The sequence below is a fragment of the Lates calcarifer genome, linkage group LG5, assembly GCF_001640805.2.
Source record: "Lates calcarifer isolate ASB-BC8 linkage group LG5, TLL_Latcal_v3, whole genome shotgun sequence".
NCBI lineage: Eukaryota > Metazoa > Chordata > Actinopteri > Centropomidae > Lates > Lates calcarifer.
Window position 1 is genome coordinate 15,536,692 of NC_066837.1, and position 24,913 is coordinate 15,561,604.

The 24,913-nt window shown below is 40.0% G+C and overlaps 1 protein-coding gene and 1 long non-coding RNA gene across 2 annotated transcripts in view; one reads left to right on the forward strand and one right to left on the reverse strand.

The window, feature by feature from the left end:
- The first annotated feature begins 1,321 nt into the window (after positions 1 to 1,321).
- Positions 1,322 to 12,787, forward strand: LOC108896435 (uncharacterized). The gene is made up of 3 exons (XR_001963116.2): positions 1,322 to 1,599; positions 7,262 to 7,331; positions 12,720 to 12,787. It is a non-coding gene; the product is annotated as an uncharacterized LOC108896435 (long non-coding RNA).
- pcdh7a (protocadherin 7a) overlaps positions 9,461 to 24,913 on the reverse strand; it is a 42,145-nt gene continuing 26,692 nt past the window's right edge. Inside the window, 2 exon segments of the mRNA XM_018695562.2 lie at positions 9,461 to 13,636; positions 15,379 to 15,580. Of these exon segments, the coding sequence (XP_018551078.1) occupies positions 13,098 to 13,636; positions 15,379 to 15,580 (741 nt within the window). The 3' untranslated portion in view covers positions 9,461 to 13,097.

Consider the following 24,913-nt stretch of genomic DNA (forward strand, 5'->3'; position numbering starts at 1 on the left):
GGACATTTGTGATCATCAAGATAGTTCTGTGTCCGTTTATAGCCTCATTTCAGAAATTCATAAAAGACTATTCTGACCAATTGAACTGAAATACATTTCAATTAAATTCTTTTGTATCTGTTGTTGGGCAAGTAAATGAAGAGATTAAGGACAAGAGACACACTAACTGTCAAATCTTTCCTTCATTAGAAACATTTAAGTTGGAAATATTTAATGGTTTGAGACTGAACATTCATCTGGAGAACCAGGTTGAAATGTACTGTCAGTACAAACACCAATATTAACAAAATATTAAGCTAAATTATTTAAGCTTTATTAAGCATTAAACTGCATGTGAGCAACAAGTTCTTTAATAGGATGACACTTGTGTAAGTATGTTGTGAAATATGACTTGTTACTAACAGTTATGGTGTAATATGCAGCTCAGCAGTTTGATATTTAATAGGTTGACTAATTAATTCTACATTTAATTTGAGCACGTGAAAACAGTCTATTTTAGCTTCCACGTTTTCCTCCTTCACTTTTTAAGTATGAAAAAGCAAGACACAACAGCACCTCTGGCCATAGCCTAGTATATATTTAATACATTAAAACATGTTTTGATAATGCAACCTGAGGATGCTAATGTCAGTCAGTCTGCCCCTCTGTTCGACATGTCCAAACATGAAACAACTCAATAAACGAGGTTTGGTCCAAAGAATACAATGTACAGACAGAATAGCAAGATAAAAGTTCAAGTTTACTAGAAGTCAAAGGAAAGCAAAGACTAGTAACAGGCAGGCAGAGAAACTGAGGTGAAGATGAGCAGAAGTTCAAAAAGTCAGCTGGGATTCATTACAGGCAAAAACTGGCAGGCAAGGGGGAAAACTGCTGGAACACTAAAGCGGATAAGACACACTAGACAATCTGGTGGGGGATGTTGGGGAAATGGGCTGGTATAAGCACTAAAGAGCTGATGAGGGAATGGAGAACAGGTGTGTAGGTGGGTGTAGTAGTCAGGTGACAGGGGAATGGCAAGAACACTGGGATTACTGCAGTGCAGGTTTATCTGGATCTGGAAAACACAGACATAGGAAAACATAAAGAGGAACTTAAAAAACATTTTTTCTTTAAAGACCTGTAGCATTCTAACTTCTTACCCAACCACAGTGATGGACGTGACACTTCAAGACCCCGGAACACCAGTGTGGGGTGTGGTTCCAGGTGTAACAAGAACGCTTGTGACCTCAACCAACCACAGAGCTCCGGTATTTCGACGTCACGCAATCACGGAATGCGACTGTCGAAATCAAAAGACCGCCATATTGGCGGGAAAACGCGCTGTTCAAATTACTTCCAGGAATACCACTGCTAGTCAGCTAGCTTGTCCCTTTGCCTGCTGTATTTATAAAAAGTGAACCTGGTGGACGGCTGTTGCACCCCGGGATGCCAAAATAGTCGAGGTCAGGAAAAAGGGGGAACGTTTTATCGGATTCCCAAAGACCCTGAAAGATGACTGGATTACTGCCATAAAACCTGCTAGAAGCCGACAGAGGAAAATGGGGCGGTGGGAGCCCAGAGACAACGGTCTCCGCTTATGTAGTGATCTCCTCACATCAGGTAGGCCTATAGGATCCAACGCGTCCCAACTTTAATATCGTGGTTATTTTATTGTCCGCTCCGGCTGTCTCAAAAGCACACCGGGGGCATTGGAAGGGTCAGTAATATTTCATCTATTACGTTTTGCAATATATCTTTCAATTTCCGTGGATTTAAAGTGTGAAGTGAACTCTGACGGCTTGAAATCGGCGCTGGAGCATTTTAATTTTTGCTCAGGCTTTTCCTGCCGTCATGCGACGCTTGGAGCACCATAACTATAAGTGATGCTGCATGTGGTCAGATGTGAAACATGCCTGACACTCACAACGAGGGAGGGCAGCAAAACACTGGTTGTCGGTGTAGTGTGATGTTACTCTTGAAGACCTGCTGGTGTTGTGACAGAGAGATGTTGTGTTGTGATTGTGAAAAGATTGGAATCATGTTTGCCAGGTGATTTTTGTCACCTCCTGACTGTTTTAGTGTGAAAGTTAATTCAAAGCTCTGACCTTTTGTCTATAGCACCTCAGTCAAACTGTACCGCCATCAAGTTGCGCCTTTAATGAATGCTTTGGTCCATGATGAGGTCTAAAAAAAACTACAAACTAGTCAAGATCTAAAAAAACAATTAACCAAATTTCCACCAAGTTTGCTGTGTCGCTGTGGTGTCTGACCCCTACAAGACCAAAATGTGTGCAATCAAAATTGCAGTTTTGAAATGGAATTAGCGGAACTTATATAACAAGAATTTTATCACAGAACTTTTTATCTGGTTATATACTGTGGCTGTCAGCTTGTTATCGCCCTGAAAATGCTTTTCACTTCCAGTGTTTCACAACACTGTATATAATTAATTATGCAACGTCTGTAGTATATCTACACCCATCTGTGGTCCCAGAGGAATGTTTCCTTTTTATTGTAGTCCTTGACAATAACAGCTAATTTACTTCACTTAATTTTCACATTTCATCTGGCAGAGATTGGCATCACTTGTTCTAAAATGTTTTCTCAAGGAAAACTCTTTGTGAATGAGTTTATTTGAAATTGATGTTTTTTTTAAATTTACACTCCTCATGCGACAGTTGCATAATTATTATGTTAAAGCATCACATCAGAATAGAAGGTTTGAAGATTAGAAGATCAGTTGTAGTTTCCTGCTAAGATCCTCTGTGTTATATTCTTATAGAAAATATTGATATAATACTGTACTTACATATATTTTTAATGTCTAAGAGGAGACAAGAAATTCTGCATGAAAATTACTACATGATACTCAGTAGCTGTATGATGAGATATGTAATTTCTATCTCAGCTTTAAATGCTTGATACATGCAGTACCATATAAATAATGAAGTGACTTTCCCATGCTATATGCTGATAAAAATGTAAAGCTCACAAAAATTTTCAGTGTACCCAATTGGAAATATAAGAACATTTTGAATTAGCACATAGTAACAGATGTAATCAGCAGATGTAGCCAATAGTGGTTATATGCAGTAATGCAAAGCAGAGTAATAACAGCAATAATTTCAGTATTTCTACAGTTACATGATCTTCCCAGTGAAACCTCTTTGAGTCTACTAGCTTCACATATTTTTTATTCATAACATTCAGACTGCATATATGAAAAGAACATTTTCTGGCTTCTGCTGAAGATGAACTGATTCCAGACAACATCACCTTCACAGAGACCAAGAGAGACCTGCATGCTGCCACTGCCATCTGCTCTGGGAGCAAACCAAAGGGATGTAATATTGAGCTTGTGAGAGTGAAATTATGCAAGTTTTCCATTTTTTGCAGTAGGTCATGAAATCACAGAAACAGAAAGCATTCTGTTGTGTGGGTGTGGATGTGTGTGTGTAGGGTGCATACAGAAGTCTGAACAGGTGCCATAACAATACAGAGACTTCCCATCCCTTGAAACAGTATAGGCTGCTCTTTGGGAATAACAGAGGATCGACTGCATCCAGGCAAATTACTGAGCCAGCTGTGCTGTTCTTCTACTGCTGATGGTCCCTCAGGTCCTAGCTATGCATATCTGAGCTCCACTTACTATGAAATAAACAAATAAATAAATAAACAAACAAACAAAAATAATATATATATATATATATATATATATATATATATATATATATATATATGAATTTGATTGTAATTTCAAAGATGTATAACATGGCACATTATCCTTTCTCTGTCATCAGTACATTTCTAATTAATTTCAGGGATGGACAGCAATGTTTAATGTTAACAATTATATCGAAGACATAAGTCAGACAGAGCCTTTAATGCTAATATCATATTATCTTCATAATGTCTCACTGTAGATTGAAGCACTGTAGTTGTTTAGGTTTCCTATATCATTCACCTTATTGACTCAGTTAGCCTTTCTTACATGATTATACATCATCACATCTTTTTATCCAGTTCATTTAGAAGTATATTTAGCAGCAAGCTGTGAACAAAATTAATATTGCCATGAAGATAACAAATTAACCCAACAGGGAGGCCTGTAATCCACCCAGCATGACAGTCAGATTGTAACACCTGCTTTTGTCCAGCTGGTGTCTATATTGAGCTTTGTTATAAGGTCAAGCCTGTCTGATGCAGACTCAGATGGATGTACATTCATTTGAGGTTTATGAAAAACTGGACTTCACATAAGATGATGAGACTCTCACTAACTGCACATTTAAGTCAAGGTTCAAGGCAGCAGTTTTTATTTTTAAGGTTAGCTTCAAGGTTATATTAAAAGATAAACTGTCAAGCTAAGATGTCACAAAAATCTATAAACATTCCATATATAAAAATAACGTTTTAAACCCTTGAATTAAAAATATGGCTTCTCATCCAACTACTGTCACTAAAACTCCTAAGTATAATTCTTGTAGAGCATCCAATTTACTAATATATACAAGTAATTATATGTTTTAAAATTATAGCCTTGAGCTGCGCAATACCTACCCACAAATCACTACTGTCACAACTACAGCTTGGAGCTGTCAATTATCTACACACAAGCAAGAAAGTTTCATTATTAGTCCAGTAAACCGCACAACAGCTGAAGGGCTGAGCACTCACTGAGACAGACAACAAGAGAGAAGCCACAGATTGATATTTGTGTCTGGTTTAGAAACCAGGAGCTGTCAACTATTGGCCAATCAGCAGATGAAACACACCTCTGCAATCACTTGAAGCACACACATCAACACCCGCAGGTCATCAGCAACAAACACACACACACACACACGCACACACACACACACACACAAAATCAGTCATGTGGGTCTTTACTACTTTATCAACACCACAGTGTCAGAGTTATCTGTTAGGACAGATAAGACAGAAATACAGCACAAATGAGTAATACCTAAGTAAGCACTATATAACTATTAGTGCTGGAGAACAATGGGAGACATAGAAAATTGAAAAGTAATTTCTCATAGTTTTACATTGCAACTTAAAAAAATCCACATTTACATTTTACAATTATACTTTTACACCAAACTACTAAGTTGCGTGCATGGTAGTATGATGTTTTGGGTGTCTGTAAATCTAATATTTTGTTTCCAGTGAGCCTCTGTTCACTAGAAACTTTATGCCAAATTTTCAGGACCATTACATAGAAACTGAGCAGGCAGATAAGACAATCTGGACTGGTTTCATTCATCTCCATCAGTTTACAGTAAGCAAATGCTAGTTTCACTTGAACATGGTAGAATTTAATGCTCAATCAAATTATTAACTGTCTTTAGAAGACGCATATAAACATGTAAAACCTCATGGCTTCTACATCTGCTTATATATTAATAGATGGCCCAACTCTGTTGACAACAGTGACAGTTCTCACTTGTGCAATAACCTAATCAGCAACATCAGAAACTTAACCAACATGTGAGACAGCATACACAAGCCTTAATTGGGGCTATAAAGTCTTCACACATCACAGTAAAAGCAATGTGACAATTAAGCCTGCAGCATCATTGCCAAACAAATGTATTTTATATAATTTCAGACTTATTAGTGTAAAAAAAAAAAAAAAAAAAAGCTCAAAAGTCATTTTTGTAAAACCACTTAATTAATTCTAGTCAGACAGTTTTTTTTCTTTGTGTAGTTGAAGACTGGTACTGTCATGTTCATGGTTGTGCCTCTAGTTCTCTTTCCCCTGTGCCTCCTGTGCTCCCTGTCTTTCTGTAAGAGTGTGTGTGTTGTGAGCATCGCCCTCCTCTCACTCTCCAGGCTCCCTGGTTACTGATCAGCCTCCACACCTGGAATTTATCTACTCATCCCAGCAGTATATCAACCCTGGTTCTTGATCCACTCATCTCCATATAGTTACTTCAGCCAGTGTGGTACATCGTGTTTCAGGCCTCTTACACAACTGTGTATTCTGAGCATTGACTCTTACGTTGTTTTGATCACTGAACTAATCCTTGTCTCCCCTTGCCACCGGATCATTGCATGCCTGCCTGTTTTTGTCTCCCTGCCTGCTGATCAGTCATCCAGCCACGTTCACAACCTTGCCTTCATCCCTACTTTGCCCTGCATCACCAGCTACTAGCTTCCCTCAGCCCTCTGCCTTTGCCTGTAATCCTCACCTCCATTCACCTTCATTCCCTGACAGCAGGCAATAAACTTTTTCTCATTCTTTCTAACTCTGAGATTGTGTCCTGTGTTTGGGTTCCCCCGCTGATCCTAACAGATACATACATTTCTCCTGCTAGAGGATATGCTTTCATATGAAATCATGTTGCATATGTGTTATTTCCTGCTATTATACCAAGAATGCTGATGGCACAGCTTTGATGAGTTCAGGCTGATGTGACCATGAAAAGATGAAGAGACATATATGACAGCCCACGGAAGAACACAGGAAGGATCAAATCTCACATCAACAGCCTGGCATATCAGTTAGAAAGAATGTTTACAGCTCTGCTGCAAGGCTTTCCTGAACAGAGGAGCGCTGCACTCTGACAGAATTTATCACATCTGCAATGCTTTATGCTCAGCTGTACTGATGCTGAATGTTTCTTTGGTGTTGGAGGGTTGCAGCACCCTGCTATAGATGTCAACTGCCTGGACATCAGAAAAGATTTCCTCCTGACAGGATAAGCACAAATGAGTAAGATAGGGAAATTTCAACATATTACGCGATTATGTCTTTTAACTTTGAAGCCATGAGCCTGGGGTTTTCTCCCTGTGCATGTAAAGTCAATTCAAAGGCAGTTCACTTCAGTTCACTATCACACAGAAAAGGAGAATCTGCTTAAGCCCCTGAAAGCATCTGACAACTCCAAAGAACATTTGATATACTGGACAGTGTGTGAGGAGGTTAACATTCTGGGGTTTACTTCATCAGGCGCCTCCCTCGCAAAACTTTCCTCCATCTTCATCAAATCAATAAAATGCACATCCACTGGGTCTATCCCTGGAATTTAATTAAGAGTTCAAAGAAACTGATGTCTTTTTTTTGCAGAGCAGACAACTCCTTGTTCATTTACCTGGTGAAACAATGTGATTTATTTACAAAGCTTTTTATAGCTGCCACTTATATGCGATGACTTACGAGAACAAGTTGATTGATATGATACCTGATGCTTTTGATGTTTCAAAGATGGTTGCTAATACCTTTTACTGTGTGGTTTAATGATTTTCTTTTATGTGTGTTATTATGACTTTATTGCAGGCTGCTGAAAAATTGGTCCTTCGGGGATGGTTATGTCTGGACTGTTCTTTCCTGAAGACTTAAAACTGTGGTCAGTAATTCATAATCTTTTTGTTGAAAACAGACTTTTATTGGATGTGACACACGCTGCCATTTTAATACAAGTGATTATACTAATTGCAGATAATGAGGATACCAAATTATATGGCCTCAGAATCCATGAATTGACATTTCAACTAAACCCTAAATCAAATGTGAAATTGTTGTAAGCCATCAGCCTAGAGAAACACAATAAACTGAAAAACTGTTTCAATCCTTTCCTCAAACAGTGTAATTCATTCAACCTGTGATGTGAATATTAAGTTGTAATTGTTTGAAAAATCGAATTAGTAGGCTACAGTGGATCTGCAGTAAGTCAATAGTCTCCAACTAGTGCAGAGTGAAGCTCAACTTCCTGGGCTGTTAAAAGGGAAAACAGCAGAGTTTGCTATTTGGTTGTTTTATTGAAGCTAGTGCGTAATCAAATGTTAAAATGAGTTTGGTTTGTGGGTCGTATCTGCACCAGTGGTTTTACTGCATGTGAAATAAATGAGTAAAACTGTATGGACAGCTGTCAAGACTTTTTATCTTATCTGTGTGTGGTTCTGGCATATAACATCCAAACCATTCACAAAGCCACAGGTCCTTCACTTTTTCTGATTTACACTTCTATATTACATCTTCAGTAAATGTATTGTCCATATATTATCCATTTTATATCTGATATGACACAAATTGTGAAATATGAAGAGCATTCCACTCATACATGATCATTTTCCAAATTGTGTCACATTGAATCTCTTTACATTCTTTTATAGCAGAATAAGCGCAAGAGGCCACACTCTCAGCTATAAATTAAAGTGGCAGGTGTATCTTCTAGCTGTCAGCTCAAAAGAAATGGCTGTTAACTGAACATGCAATTCATGTATTTATGTATGTTGCTTCTTAGTATTGGTTGTAGTTTCTGATGTATCTTGTAACTGATTTCTTGACCTTCTCTTATTCTGTCCTTCACTGTGACCAAAATTAATTTGAAACAAAGAACAGCGCATTACAGAATGGCTGTACACGCTGCCAGAAAACCAGTGAATAATACTGACATATGACCACATGGTGTCAGTGTTGCATATGGGACAAAATGGAAAACAGATTGTGGGACTTTTTTTGACATTTTGAGTCCTTCACACTAATCTTTGCAGCAGTTAACACCTCTGAAGCATTTTCTGATAACTCTAAGTCCAAATTGCCCTCTACATTTTCAAATTTTTCTTGCAGCAAGACCCAGTTTAGAAAATTCACCTTTCAAAGATAAAGTTGATGGATGGTGCCACATTTTAGTGATATTCCTGAAATATATTTGGGTGTCAGCCAGGTGCAAATTGACATTGCACATTAGAATAAGAGTACTGAGGTGTCATTCTGTCAAATGGGAGGATTTTGGTCCTGTTGATTGGGCATGAAAACAGTTTAAAAATTACATTTGACAATTCATTTTTGACCTTGGAAGCAGGAGGCAAAACAATCTTCACTTACTCACGCGTTCTAGTGCTTCCGAAGAAGTTTGCTCATTTGTCGTGGAGCTGATTTCGAACAACTAAAGTCAGAAGTTCCCAAACAAGTTGCTAAGTAGGCCTTGAATAAAGACTGTTTTTGTCAACAGTGACACAATGCATGCAGTCATTTGAATATGGCAACTTTTTTAAAAGAGTTCATAAGGTGTAGTTACTGGCTATAATATAAACTATTAATTTAAATGGCCTTTAAGTCATCATATCTGCAGTTAGTAAAGCATGTAAAGGGGCACATGGGAGAAGTTTGCCTTCAGGGCTCTCTGCCAGAAAGCCTTTCTGCCAGAACTAGCAAGGAATTATTGCATGCCTGCAACCCAAAGGCAACCTTACCAAATAGTTTTGTTGCCTTAAACCTAACCAAGGAGTTTTGTTTCCTAAACATAACGACTGAAAACTGAAAATACTTATCATTTTTGAAAGAAAGAAAGAAATACTAACCCCATTCGCCTGGGTCAAAGTCCTTATAAGCTTATCAACACTTGATGGTTACTATCAATAGGTCATTGCAAACTGATATGCTTGAAGAAAATATCGAAAATAATTTCTTTGTTGCTCCATTGCTTAGCTCACAGTTACTGTGCGAAATATAGTATTCAAAAAGTTGACAAACGAGTGTTTGAAGTTTTTAATGTCAAAGTCAAACTTTTACATGATTCATCTTCATACCAAACCATTCGTCGACAGCTCCTCTTCTTCCTCGTCATAGCAAATGCAATTAGTTCATTACGTAATTACAGGATGGGAGCAGCAAAAAACAGAGCCAGCCCCATAAGAAAAGAAAACAAAGAAGAGGAAAATAAAAATAACAGTTTTTTCTCATTTTTTTCTCAAGTGCAGATTTGAAGACCTTAAGCATGCCATTGTCTGTTATGGATTCCAGTTTTCTGTTCTACAGTGTAGTTTTATCTGTACATGGCTATAAGGATAACAGCACGAGGGGAATGACAGGTACATGATGTCCGCTGAAGCGTCTGTTTTTAAAAATGTCTTGATTACTGGGTGACAGATCTCAGACGTTAACGCTCTTCTCTGTCTGTCTCCCCTCTGTGTTTTGCAGTAGACTGAAACATATTCATGTTTAAACGTGCAGTATAAAAAAAGATACACACCCACACAAATTCATGTACAGCAAGTTCCCTTAAATCCAGATCAGAGGGGTTTGAAAGGTGCCATAATGGAACTGCCATAAAACAGCAGTTTGAAGAAATATCTGCCACTTTGTTGAGGCAGGGCTGTGTCAAGAGTCTCTTTCCAAAACTCACAAACTGGACATTAGTTCTTCGAGACCTTTCTGTCGTCCAAGGCGATTGAGACACATTTATCCCAGAGAATGAGCACATGTCTCAATGTATGTACCCTGCAGGATGTTGTGATTGTTTGCACAAATCCCTTTTCAGTGTGAACTCTCCACGAACAATAACTCCATATGTTAAGCCTCGAGTTTTATCGCATCCTCAGCACAGTCCATCGATAACAGAGCTCAGTAAACAGCCATGTTGGGGAACTGGGGCTAATGAAGGCTTAGGGAGTAAGTACATCAGTGGTCCAGAACAAGCTTACAGAGTTGTAAAGTTGAAGGTATATACAGGTATACAAATTGTTTTAACGCACGTAGAGCGCTCCCATTTCTCAGCCTGATAACGACTGAAAAATCAAGAAGAGTTATGATACTTACTACTTAACTGTTTCCACATAAAAATTACAGTTTTAGTGAGGGGGCAGTCAAGCAGCAACAGTGTGTGGGTTTGTGTGTGTCCTAAACCACAAGTAGTTAGGTTTAACACTGTCATGCATCTTACCTGAGTGTTGCTCTTGTTTCTGACTCTAAGCTCGGGAAGGATCTCTAAACTAAATTGCAGTATATTCTTATAAATACATCTCTTTCACCTCATCTAATTCAAAACAACCAGAAAAAAATGAAGAGACACACTTGCTAGCAATTTCCAGCAGTGTTACATTCGCCTATCCAGACGTTAATGAGATCAGTGCAGATCAAGAGAGGAGAAGAGAGGAGAAAGGAAACTCATTAAGACCACAGGGACGACCTAACCCTATTATCCCTATCACACCACTGAACCACACACTGATGATGGGAATTAAGATGTGCTGGCCTCGATCCACACCCACTCTTCAGCCCAGTGCAGCAGAGTGTGTCTGGAGTCGTGCAGTAGCTGCTGGGAAGGACAAATGTGAAGGAGTTTGTTATCTACGCGGTTCAGCACAGCAGTATGGGCGTGTTCAGGTCGGCACTGTGCGGTGAAAAGGGTCGCAGCAGAACTCTGTGCTCCCACTACATTGTGTTCTTTTTTGTTACAGCCTGCGGCACCCTTCGTGCCAACTCAGGGGTGTGGAAACTGAGAGAAAGACCCAAGGTTAGCCCAAGCTTGCTCTGTGATAAAGAAGCAACAGTTTAATCCACTGAAGCTAACTCCCTTGCTGCCATCATTATCTCCATTTCCCCTTAGCACACACATTTAATACAGATGTATCCAAATAGGCGTGGTATCTAAAAAGGCGTGTGGTTTAAAAAAAGAGAGAAAAAAAGTTAGCATTATCTTTCTTTCATGCAGAGTCTTTTTTTCGTTTCCTTTTTTTTCCTTACAGAAATTACAGAAATTTGGTTTTTCTATGAGTCCTACTTACAGTATGCAGAATATCTCATGTTCCCACATTGTTTATCATTACATACAGTGATGTCATTGAAATTCCCTTTAATGTAGCCCAGTCAGTCAGAGAGATGAGTAATTATTTAAATACAATTCATGTTTAAATACTGGCTGGAGGGGAGCAGGCAAAATGCTACAGCTAGTTCAATGAGAGGCAATATGTAAAAAATTATGATTGAGAGCACATACACACATAGTGCATATGAATTTTGCGCATTGCGCACATCTTAATATGGTTTTGTGTTTCTACTTATGTATTAATATGGTGTGTGTGTGTGTGTGTGTGTGTGTGTAATGTTTTCTGAATGAAAGTTAATGCAAGTTATTATATACTTTATGTTACACTGCCACTGAATCATGTCATAAACTGTGGCCCTATGCATGTTCACATTCTGTTAATGCACTGTATGAGTTTATGTTTACATGCTAAGGCCTGTGTGTGTAAGTGCGTGCATGCGTGCATGTGTACATGTGTGCATGTGTATGATCAAACATTTATGATACATGAACACTGTTAGGATACCGTGGGTGCGTTGTGACCTCAGCACCTCAGTCTACTCTGAAATGGTGGACACGCAGCAGAGAGAATGCTGCAGTTTTTATCAATACACACACAATATATACATACAGACTGGGCGTGAAGGCAAAATAATAAACACATATTTTCACACACGCCGGACAAACTGTGGCACTACTGACACTCTATGAGAACCTTGTATTTTGAATGGTTACATTTGATAACTGTAAAAAAAAGTCTTTGTTTTCACACTGTTGAAGTTTGTTCTGAATTATTTCTATTTTTAAACAGTACCTGATTTTTGAGATCAGCACATTTATTTTTTTCTACTGTGTAACTGTACAGTGACCACACATTTGTTGGTACTTTGATACTCTGTTTATGACTTAAGATTCTCACGGGCTTAGCAGTTTCATTGGTTAATATTCCCGTTTTGTGTTAAGATAAAGATGATTAGGCATTATAAAGTTTGATTGGTTTGAATTAGATCCAAATAACTCAATCAAAGACCCGTTACTTCTTTTCATCTGTTTTTACTGGTTAAGACCTCAGTGGTTTTTCAGAAGATGGTTCATCAGCTGAGTCCAAATCTGGTCTGATGTAGCCTCAGAGAAAGTTTTTATATGTATTGAGGCATTTCTAACACCAGGATTTACTCAGTCTCAATCTCTCTCCTCTTCACACAGATCCCTCTGGCATGCATTGGATTCAAGTAAAAAGAAGAGGAGATGAAGTTGTCCTCCTCCACAAGGACATGACAGGACCTTTGCCTGCCAACAACTTTCACTGGTAGTTTTAAAAAAACACTTTTTTACAAAGTACTTGTGGTCAGGGCTCTCCAAAGAGTTGATCCATCGCTTGCTTAAGTTTAAGTGCCGATAAATATTAGTCAGAATCCAAAAGTTCCAATTTGATACGCAGCTTTTGGAAAACATCTTCCTTGACATTTTCACATCTTCACAGATTTAAAAGGCCCTCCAAACTGATGACTTGCCAATAGAGTCTTAACCCTCCCTCTATTAAAGAAAAAGGAATTGTGTGGTGATTGCTCCGTTGCAAAGCTGTCACAGGTAGACCTCGCGGCGAGACAATGTGAGACAGGATGTGGTCTTGTAGTCCCCTCCTGTCCGCGTCAGTGGTATGACCTCAGGTGGTTTCTGGCCCTCTCCTCCTTCCTCCTCTTGCTGGCGCCTCCCGAAGCCCGCGCTACTAAAGGTGTCGTAGGATGCTGAAGTCATCTTGCGGTTCAGAAGGTTACGGTTGTGATCGCCCATGTTCCTGTTGCGGTCTCCGCTACCCAGGGTGCCAAGAGGATCCCCGTTGGCCAAGGGTAATCGCTGACCTTCTCCACTGACGACCACCCCAGGCTCTGAGCTCCCTGCGCTGCCGGCACTCTCACTGTCGCTCTCATGGTCGTTACCACGGAGATTGTTGTTATCATCTCCCGGGGCAAAGGTGGAGAGCCGCGGGGGGTCGCTGCCGTGGCGCTGGCGCTGGTGAGGGGAAGGGCGGACAGGCATCCAGCAAGTGTCAGAGTGGCCAAATTCATCGCACTCCCTGGTACACTTTCCTGTCAGAGCTACGTCTGGCAGCTGTCTGGCATCTGGATACAGGAAAAACAAAAAATGTGGAAAAAAAGGACAAAAACTTCATTTTAAACAGAGAACCAGAAATATAGGAAGAGAGAGAGAGAGGAGTATCACAAGTAGTTGAACTGGAGATGCTGCAGTTATATAGTACGCACTAGACCAATTCAAGAAGATACAATTAAATGAAAAGAGGGAGCAGATGGATAAGATCCAACAGGGGAGATGAGTTGAACATTGGGTGAGAAAGACAAATGTGTTAAAAAAAAAAAAAAAAAAGGCCGAAAACGGTAAAAAACAGGGGACAAAGGTTAAGGGGGGATAGAATTTGAAGGAAGCAAGAAAGGCAGGAAAAATGCTGTTAAAGCAAAATGAAAATTGCTGACTTCAAAGGAATGTTTTAAAAAATATCCTTGCTGTGCTCAGCATTAAATGGAAGGTGAAAGGTGAGGTCAAACCAAACAACCACTGACGCCAAACAGAAGATAATTATCAGACATTTGAATGACAAATCAGAATTTCTTACATACTAAATTACATATCGGCCTTATTACATCCCATGAGTGCTGGTTCACAAGGTTAGTGAGGCCACCAGAGATTGAATACTGATGTCCAACAGAGTCAAGTGTCAAAGGTTATGTTTATTATCTATGTAAACCAGCAATGAATCAATAAAGACATCATGTTAAATGGAGACAGGGATTATAATGATGACAAATGAAGTGACTTTTCTGTCAATTACAGAAACTGTGCAGGTGTCATGTTACAGATAGTTAAAGTAATATATTCCATACACATCTAAAGAGCATTGAAACCAATAGATTTACTATTTGATTCTCTAAATTCTGCTTAAGTTGAATTAAACACAAGAAATTAAATATTTCTTTTGCATTCTGAAAACTAATTCCAGTTTTGGTGGCTACGCACAGCAGCAGCAGCAGCAGCAGCAGTAAATTCATGTGAAACCAAACAAGCACATAATCATACAGCATAATTACAGCCAACACAATGAATTCTCTGTTCAATTCCTCTCTCCATCTGACCATGACCAAAACTTATTAAACTCCACAAAATCCTCCAGATTTCACACGTCGGTGAAAAGACGGCATTTAACTGGAAGCACAGTTTGCAGCCCCAGAAGTTACAGCCAGTCACCAAGGTCGCAGTGACCTTGGTGAGTTTCCACTGTTGTTCCAGCTCTGGCATGACCACATACAGAGGAACGAGGAAAAAGAGAAGGTAAAATAAAAACCCTTTTTTGCCTCTCTCCATCCTTGACAAAGAACCCAGTAGAAAAAGGTAAAAACACAATTTCCTTGGTGAAAGGGAAGATTTGGAATCCTGACTGATGACAAGGCCATGGATGAGCCTCTGGCACAACGTACCTACTACCACACACTACACATTTGCTTTTCTAAAAAGCTTTTCACATAATACACTCAAGCCCCCATAGAAAAATGTGTGTGGCACATGCAAACAAACTCAGGACAGCTGCTCCATTCTATAAAACACATTCTCATCATGTGAGGAGAGAATAGACTCCTGAGACCTTGACAGTGAGTCAAGGTTTCAGTGAACGTGAATGTCTGCCATTGAGAGCGTGTATACAATCAAAACATCTAAGCCTTTCACAGAACACAACACCTGTAGCCTTGAGAGAGAAAATATGTCAATTTGACCACAGTTCTAATTGAGTTCAATGGATTTTATTGGCTGTTTACTGTATGATCTCTGTCTGTGTGTGTGTGATTGCTCTGACCGTTCTCCACATGCTCCTCCTCCCCCACACTGCCCTCCGGTGTGGTTCGCTCGTAGCCTTCCTCGGGCAGCGGCAGAGCTCCCAGCCGTGGCCCAGATGAACTCTTGCTGCTCGGTGTCTCCGAGTCCTCCATGCCACTGTCATAGCAACCACCGTCCTGGGGCTGGCTGACTACCGAGAAGGTCACCCGGCGAAGGGTCCCCTGCAGGGAACATACACACACAATATGGGATTAATCATCCAGGATTCCTAATCTGAGATTCTAAATCTGGGGATTAGGCTGGTGGGCAGGGGTCTGCAAAGACATATTGAGATTATCTGATCGTGTTCGTCTTGATTATGGGCTTAGCTGCTACAATGCAGGGTAATAGTCATCAACCAATCACGGCGGTCTTTCAAAGTTTTCAGTTGGCTTTTAATCCCAGTTTAGATTAATGCTGCTGGACATGCCTGATGTTTACAAACCTCTGGCCTGCCCAGAGACACTTATTTTTCATCTGGAATGGCGCCCAGTGGTAGCAGCAGCTGGGTTATATAGAGTCTCAAAAACACTTACTTGGTGCCCTATTAAAACAAGTGAAGGATTTTAAATGATATATCTGGTGATATTCAGTATTTTTATTACTGTCAACAAACCCCATGGAAAGCAAAAGACCTGTAATGCATTTATTAAAAAGGTCTTGTCTGTGACAAGACTTTGACAAGACATGATAAACAAATAACACGGGCACTGTAAATAATTTTAAGCCAATCCCACCTCCACCATCCTGCAGTGCACTGAGGATGGTTACAGATCATTAGTTCACGAAATGTGTATAAATCCATGGTTCAAAATAGTCCCCCAACTATAAGAAAATTTACTCCTGTTTGAGTCATGTTTGCTAGAAACTCCCCGCTGTTAAATTATTTAACCTTTTTGAAAAAAAAAAAAAACAACTTTGTATTTGTGACCCATATTTAGAAGGATCAAATGGGCTTTGGGCTGAGTGCCACAAACAGGGTCAGGAAGTTGGAAACCGGAGAGATGAAGGAATGCATTTTGGTCTTTTTGTTGGATTTGTTGACAATAACAAAAATCTAGAATAACAACAGCCTCATCCTCTCTTTTGTTGATTTTTTGATCGATTTTTTTGGTTTGTTTTCGGTGTATAATTTTTCTTGTTTACTCTTTAGCTTGCAAACTAATTATACCTATTATCTGATGTTTATGATTGGTTTGTTATGCCTTTTCTCGCTGTATTAATACTGTGTGATTAGAAATTGCTGTACGTTTTTATTTTTAGTATTCTACATCAAGGAAGACTATCAACCGCCATGTGAAAGTTAATTGGGAGCTAGCCATCGCCATAACTAGGAACACAAACCAATGGGCCATCTACCCCCTAGTGACAAATCTCCTGATCCTGCAGTGAAAGATGGTGATGACTCAGTAATGAATCATGTCATTCACTCAAACTTAGCATCACACCTGCTGCGATTTGAACACACAAATCACCCCAGCCTAGTTAGCAGACCAGTTTTCACTTTGGAGTTGAAAAAAAAAAAAAGGCTGTAATAAGTCCATGCTGAGAGAATATCAGAGAGAGTTAAATGACTCCGTCTGGCCTGGAGGGATCACTCTGCACCAGGAGGCCAATTTCTATACAACACCCCTCCTATCTGCTCTCATACTCATTTATCTACTCACAAAATTACGACCCTTTCAATTTAGATCTGCTTTGAAACACGCGGCGTATAGAGAGGAAGTGAGGGAACAGAGGGAAGAGGCAGATGAGGGCGGAAAAACGTCAGCTCGGAACGTCGCCTCAGGAGGAGGGAATCTGATGGACGGCTGGGATAAAAGCCAAAACTGCACCGATTCTTTTTTAATTCTTCCAACCAACCATGGAAAAAGGAACATTTGAACATTTCACCTAATGAACATGCAAGACAAGGGGAGAGAGGAACAGAGCAAAATTAATTAAGCAGAAGGGGGAAATTAACAGAGAATTTGTTTCTTCCGCCACTTCTTAACAGCATTTAGATGAAAGGAGGATGGGAGAAAGTATCTCAGATAGCAGGGATGGTGAGCACGAGCAAGACTGAGGAGGAGGAAGAGATATTAGAATCTAATGGAAAAGCAGCAGTTCTTGGAATCTCTGTGGCATCATCTTAACTCTCCACAGAGAGAGCGATGTATTTTTAGAGCATTAGCTTAGATGAAGCAGTCCAACCTCTTTTCAGACTAGGGGCAATGGCACAGAGAGGGAAAAGTGGGTGAAAGAGTATAAGAGGCTGAGTACAGAGATCCACAGAGGGCATGGGTAAGGATGGTTTTTTGTTTTCCTGCAAAGTTAATTCTTTGATCTCACCACAATAAATTTCTTTTTGAGATCAGTGATGTTGATTTCACAAATACTTAACAGGCTGTCAAAACTGTTTTGTTAGGATCATAGAGTGATAATGAATCAACATCCTGGCAAAATGTTTTTTCATGATCACAGAATAATTATTTAATGATATTAATGATGTAAAACGATAATTATTTCTGATCACAAGACAAAAGAAATCATCCCTCTACACTCATTTCCTCTCCAGTCTTGTTCGGTGAAACAATATAAAACAGGAAGAAAATGAGATTACTGAGGAGTTTAGATTATTTTTAACTCCTGTGCCTTTCATTTATTACCATTACATTCCAGTCACAGAGCTACACATCCTACTTTCTGAAAAATAAATACCTAGCAATCTTTGAAAAACCTGAAAGGTTGTTTAACAACACTCGCTGATGTTCTGAAGGTATCTCCAGGATCCTCAAAGACTTTCTCTGTCTGTCAGGAAAAAAAAATCCATCTGTTTCCATAGTTTCACTATTTTATTTCCCTAATCCAAACAAAAATCATGGCTGGATATGATGCTCAATTTGTAATATCTGAACTCAAATCTGTAAACTCAGTTATCATCTTATACTGAATATTGACATAACTTTCCTTTAATATTTTGTGCATTAATGCAAAATAACACGTGTTTTACAAAAACAGCAAGTACATACACATTTCCAGAAACCTGAATTAGGAATACAGTCAAAGCCTGAGAAACATATTCTGTCTGTTGTGCACAGATGGAATACTTTTTCATCCAGATGGTTAGAGAAGTCTTTGAGGATGCTGGAAATACCTTCGGAACAGGGGTTAATGTTGTTAAACAAGAATTAGAGTCTGCTGCTCAGTGAGTCTGTACTTTGGCACAGAGGAGCCTTAAGCTAAATGCTTACATCAGCATGCTTACATGCTCACAAAGACGATGCTAACATGGTGACGCTAAGCAGGTTTAATGTTTACCATGTCTACTGTCTTAGTTCAGTGTGTCAGCATACTGACACTTGCTAATTAGCACTAAGTACAAATTATAGCCAAAGCTGCTGACCAATATGTTGACCTGTTGATGACACTAGGCGAAAAGTCAGGGGATGACCAAAATGATTACAATTTATCACAAGGAAGATCTAAATGTGTGCACCATATTTCATGGCAATCCATTCAGTTGGAAAAATATTTCACTGAAAAGTCAGAGGGCTGCATCCTCTGGGGACCATGAATGTCTGAATAAAATGTAATGGAAATCCATCCAGTAATCTATTTGTATGCATCGGATGTTTGGGATTATGACTCAAATGTAATGGCAATACATGAAAGGCACAAACTTGAGTTTGGATTACTTTATGAATGTAGAAATCCAGCCTGCGCCACAGGGCGGGGCTTGATTGACAGACAAGGAGTGAGTTACAACTATTGGAGGCCTGGCGCTGGTTGCTCTGTGTGTGTGTGTTCTATTGCAGAATTCATCTGTTCAGCCATGATTCCATCTAATTCAATTTCCCTCTAACCCTCTTTCTGGCTAGAGCTGCCCCCTTTCATTCCTTCATCCTGATAATTTTATTTTCTATTTCTCTCCCCTGTCCTTCCTTCCTTCGGCCGATCCTGCAGTCAACTCTCCTTTTCATAGCTGTAACTCTCGCTCTTTTCTCTCTTCCTCCTTCTCACTTCCTCCGCCGCCACCATCACCCCTCCTCCTCTCCTCCATCCCTTCTTCTCTTTGCCAGTCAGCTTTATGATGTGGCGATCGATGATGTGTCCTTGACCTCGTTATGAGTCCCGCTCCTCTCCCCCACAGCAGGCTTTATTGACCCATAACTTCTCTGCTCTCCCTAACCCCCTTTTCCCTCTTTTTCTCTCATCCTCTGTCTTCTAAGTCTTTCGCTCATTGACAAACCTCTCTTCTATTCTTATGCCAAATCCCGCATTTTGGCATCTTTTAGTCATTAAATTCTACTAATTGTACACACTACACAGTCTGCCCCCATCCCTCTTGCTTCTTATCATTGTTGTTTCACTTCTTTCCAAATTTGGCTTTGTACTCCTGCTACTCCCTAATCATTCTAACATTTGTCTGTCAACGTGGTCTTTTTTTTTCTTCCTTTTTTTTCCAAAAAAAAAAAAAGCTTTTTATGTCTCTTTTTTCTTTGCTCATACCTTACGTTTATCTTTCATTTCCTTTCTGCTTTACCAGCTTCTACCTCTCTGAAAAAAAAAAACCTCATACCATTGATGTTTGTCAACCCGACAACCTGCAAAATGCATGTTTGTGCGTATGCGTATATGTGTGTGTATGTGCGCATACTTTCTATTAATTGGCTGAGCAATTGCAATAAAGACTAATTACTAAATATGCCAATTATCTACTGACACACATTTATACATGTGAACATACACACACATTTGGATGAACTGGCTATGGTCCAGTGTGGCCTATGAATTCATGCCTGATGGAATATTAATTGAGTTTGACGGAGGACATAAAAAACCCTTCCCCTTAATCTGACACGGGCCATTACAGTTCAATACTGACATGGGAGCCTCACTCATCTGCACGGCATGGTGAGCGTGCATGACCGCGCACGAGTGTGTTTGTGTATCTATGTGCATGTAATGCATCAGTGCTGCACAAGCATATGAGTATCCTAATACAGTATGGAAGTTACTGTGAAGTTATTTTTGGCAGATCAGTGTGAATCAAACAGAGGAATGATGGGTCTGAACTCAGAATAAACTTAACCATCTGTATCTTGCAGTTCTGAAGAAGCAGTAGAAAAAAAAGTTCCTAATATAGCTTTCATTTCAGGGCAAGCTCGTGTTGCAGTGCACGTGTGTGTGCATATGCTTATACTCATGAGTGAGACTTCACACCTTTATGTTTGTGTTTTATGGCTGTGTATGAGTGTGAGACTTTCAAAGCCTGCAAGATGTGTTATACCAGCCTGTGAGAATACACGTGTGCGTGCGTGTTTGTAGTGTGAGGGGTGTGAGGGGTGTGCGTGTGTGCGCAGTGCACAGGTTGGCTTAGTCATCAAGGTAATTAGTGTGTAAACCTCCTCACTGTCGGTTCAAAGAGAATTAACGAGCTCTAGTTAATTAACAGTCTCCCTCTCTTCTCGTTACATGTGTCTGCATATTCAACACATGTGTGTTTGTGTGTGTATGTGCAACATCTGCACATCTGACTGTGTGTGTGTGAGCACATTTGGATTGTGTGTTTGTGTTTGTCTATGCCCTGGTACACTCTGGTCTGCATAATGAATTGACAGGATGCGGCTTATGCATAAACCAAAACTACAAATATGGTTGTAGGACTAGAGCCACATTTCCCTTTGGCTCTCTGCTCATTCCCATTTATGTTTGACATCATCTAGGTACAGAGGGAGAGCCACCATCGTAATGGCTGAGTTTATTATTTATTATCTCGTTATATATACATTATATTGTTTTGCTCCTCTTTTGTACATAGCAAGTATTTTGTTTATAAATGCTCAGACTGGGGGTCAGATTCCCAACATGCCCACACATTTGCGCATCCATTCACTAAACTCCAAGTCACGTTGCATGCAAGGAGAGTCAGAATGTCATGCATAATCCATAACTGACCACAGTGCATAGAGTTACTCTGTTTCCTACTTTAGATATACCACAACATAAACATTACTGAAATAGTTCAGCATCTAAAAAAACAGACCAAATAAATTTGTAATGATTCATTTTCTGCACCAAAATGTAATTGGGGGTTTGACTGATATGGCTTATTTAAGACTCATACCAAAATTCTGTAAGATCAATATCCACTGACAGTGCATGATAGCTTTTTGCTCTTGAATTGATTTTTGATAGAGTGGATGCAGAAAAATTAATTGATAGAGACTGTTCAATAATTACATTTGGGCTAAGCCGCTCTTAGATTTTAATTACATAAAAGATGTGTTTTTTCTTGCCTGCTTGCTTTTGTTTATTAAAAATGTAACAGACTGTAGCAGAAGGAATTTATACGTTTTAACGATTGTGAATGAGGGATGATATTTTCTAATATTTCACAAACGTTCATCAGTTAAGATGCCGAGTCTGATCATCACATAGATTATGTTTTCATCTCTCACTCGCAACATCCCACTCTCCTCCACGTTGCTGCATGCTTGTATTTGTTACTGTGCTAAAAGAAAAGAAAAGAAAGTGGTGGTGAAGTTTTTGTGCTGAAACAGGCAGAAATCGGACAGCTTTATGAGCCAAATGTCAATCAAGCAGACACCTGACATCCTATTTGCAATCTCTCCCTCCAGACACCAGAAATTTTCCTAACGCTGACTGAGGGGTGTAGCTTTGCGTGTTAATTTCCCCGCCAGTCGTCCTTGACTGCTGATTTCAGCATGTGGACATGTGATATTTGATGCCGAGCATCAATATTTTTTAAATGTGATTATTTTCATGCCAGAAATAGGATTGCGTGACCCTCATGGAATACTGAAAGTCTCAATTAAAGGCAAGATTTACGGAATTCTTTAAGTGGCTTAGCAGCTCTAGCGAGCAGAATGGCCTTTTGAATGTTTTAACTCCACCATCAAAACATAATATGTGTTTTCATGGTATAATTAGTTTACAAAAAAAAGGAATATTTACAGATTTTTTTGATGTCGCTTTCAGGGAAACATCTTTACCACACTGGACAAGCGGATATCTGATATCTGATGCGAGATCAATATAATGGTCTAATATGACTATTTATATGATCAGATTCTGTCTCCTCATCCTGTTTCTCATAATGTGATAGCCTATTTACTACCAAAAAATAAATGAGCTGATAAAGTGTCAGTCTTTTGTATGTTACAGCTTTAACTATGCAGAATGCGTAAGGTGATATTGCACTATGCTACCATAACACACGGTGAAAACTAATATGCTTCTGTTGACACCACATGGGTATAGTCCAGACTTCATATCTGGAATGCTGATCAGTCAAAATGACCTTTGCTTCTGCTCCCTTGTTTTGCCTCCGTTTAGAAATCATGTTGTGCTAATGCAGCCGGCAAATGGATGTGCTCATACTTTGCGAGAGTGGAGTGAGTGTTGGAATGAGTAAGTGAACTCAATAACTGTGAGTTTATTAGGATTAAAACATTATTGAAAGATTATGAGTTTGTATTGACTGTTTTTGTATTCAAATTATTGAGCAGTTTTACAGCAGGGATGCTGTCTTTGTGCATGATTAAACTGCCATGTGAAGATTGCTTTGTGTGGAGACGCTAACTACACAGATCGATTCACACTATTGTCTATTTCATATACCATTCACATTGAAAGGTTCTGTGTGGCTCTTCGTGCACTTGATTTGATGTATGCTTTTCCTCGCCCTTCTTCCTATTCCTTCCTGCCATTTTAATTGTGTTGCCTTTTCAATTCTCATATCCACTCCAGATGCCTTACTTGATCATTTCAAGGGAGTTTTCTACAAGCAAGTGAGAAATTAGATTTTGAAAAGTCACATGAACATCTTGGGTGTTTTATCTCAGCAACACAGCACAACAGCTGAGTTTTTTCTTAGCATCGTGCCTCAACACTTTTTTCTATCACTTTTCTTGTGCATTTTATCACCATGCCAATGAGGCCAATGAGTTAAAACTAAACCAACTTTGACTAAGTGATTGAGTCAACTGGGCAAACCTCTCCGCTCTTAGGTCACATTTGCTCAAAAATCTCTAAAACATTTGCGATGAAATCTTCTGAAAACCTTTCTCTGTCAACTGTTAAGTTATGCATCAAAGGCAGCGAGGAGGGGGAAACAGTGAAATATGCTGACAGAAAGCATCTCGCAGGGGCTGTGTGAACAGGACAGATGTGTTAACAATTCATTTGACGATGATATATTTACACTGGTTATTTAAATATAGCACGGATCTAAAGCGGTATCCGAGACCTCGTGCTGTAATGGAGTGATGTGTGCGGTGTTGGAATGCGGTTTCCTGAGGCTACGCTGACAAGAACAGACGTCCTGTTTACGCAGTTTAGCCATTAGGTCAAACAGACAGGTAAAGACAAGTGTCGGGAGAGAAGGAGAGAGGGAGGGAAGTAGCAATTAATGATGAATAAGGCAGCTGATAAATGGGTGAATAAGCAAAAGAAAAAAAAAGGTAGGCAAAGGAAGGGCCAAAAGGCTGTTAATCAGAATGTGTGGCAGGGTAAAATGTTAAAACAACAAGAAAGAGACAGACCAAAGGACTCTGCGTGACCACAGACTGTCTGGAGTAGAAATGAAGAGACAAAGAATGCTGTTTAGAGGGGGGAGACGGTGGACTGTTGTGGTATTTGCAGAATGCAGAAAATGGTTTGGAGCAGGTTGAAACTCAGCTCAGGGAGGGATGAAGCAATATGAGCAGCGTTTCTTCAGCTGTCTGACTCGCAGATGTTGATGAGCCAAGGCGCCTTGTTACCACAACACACACACTCACGCACACACTCACGCACACACTCATGCACACAGTCACACGGCTTCAGCGCAGGTACCGTAAATCCACGCATTCGGCACACCTGCTTGCTCGACAATCACTGCTGTGCACACGTACACACACGTTTAGTAGTAGTAGGCAGCGTGTATGTTGCAGTGGGACCACCTCTGCAGTAAGAGCAATCCTCCCTTCTCCGTGCTTCTGCCTTTCCCCTATTTTTTTCCCTCCCACATTTCTCTGCTCCCTCTCACCCCTCGTTCACTCTCCCTTCTCTCATTCCCCCCCTTTCTCCGCTTTCCTCTCCTCTTTCCTCTGTCATCCTTCTTGCTCTGCAGTCCACCAGTCCACCTACCCACCCTCCCCTTCCATACCTCTCTTCCCCCTGTCTCAGTCTCTCCTCTCTCTCTCTCTCTCTCTCTCCATTGCTCCCTCTAGAAGCAGGTGATGTAGAAGGGTGCTCAGCAGTATCTGACTATCAGGCCTGACTCTGTGAGAGGAATGATAATCACTGTGCTGCACTGCAGAGAGAAAGAAGAGAGGGAGCGAGGGAGAGACGGGGAGAGAGCAGAGGGAGGGAAAGGGGGCATGAGGTAGAGGGGAAAAGGGGGGGAAGTGCGGCAGTAGAAAAAAAGAGGCAAAATAAAGTGTGTGTGGGTGGGTGGGGGGGGGTGATGAGAGGAGAAGGGCATGACAGTGGGACAAAGAGAGAAGAGGGAGAAGAAGACAAAGAAG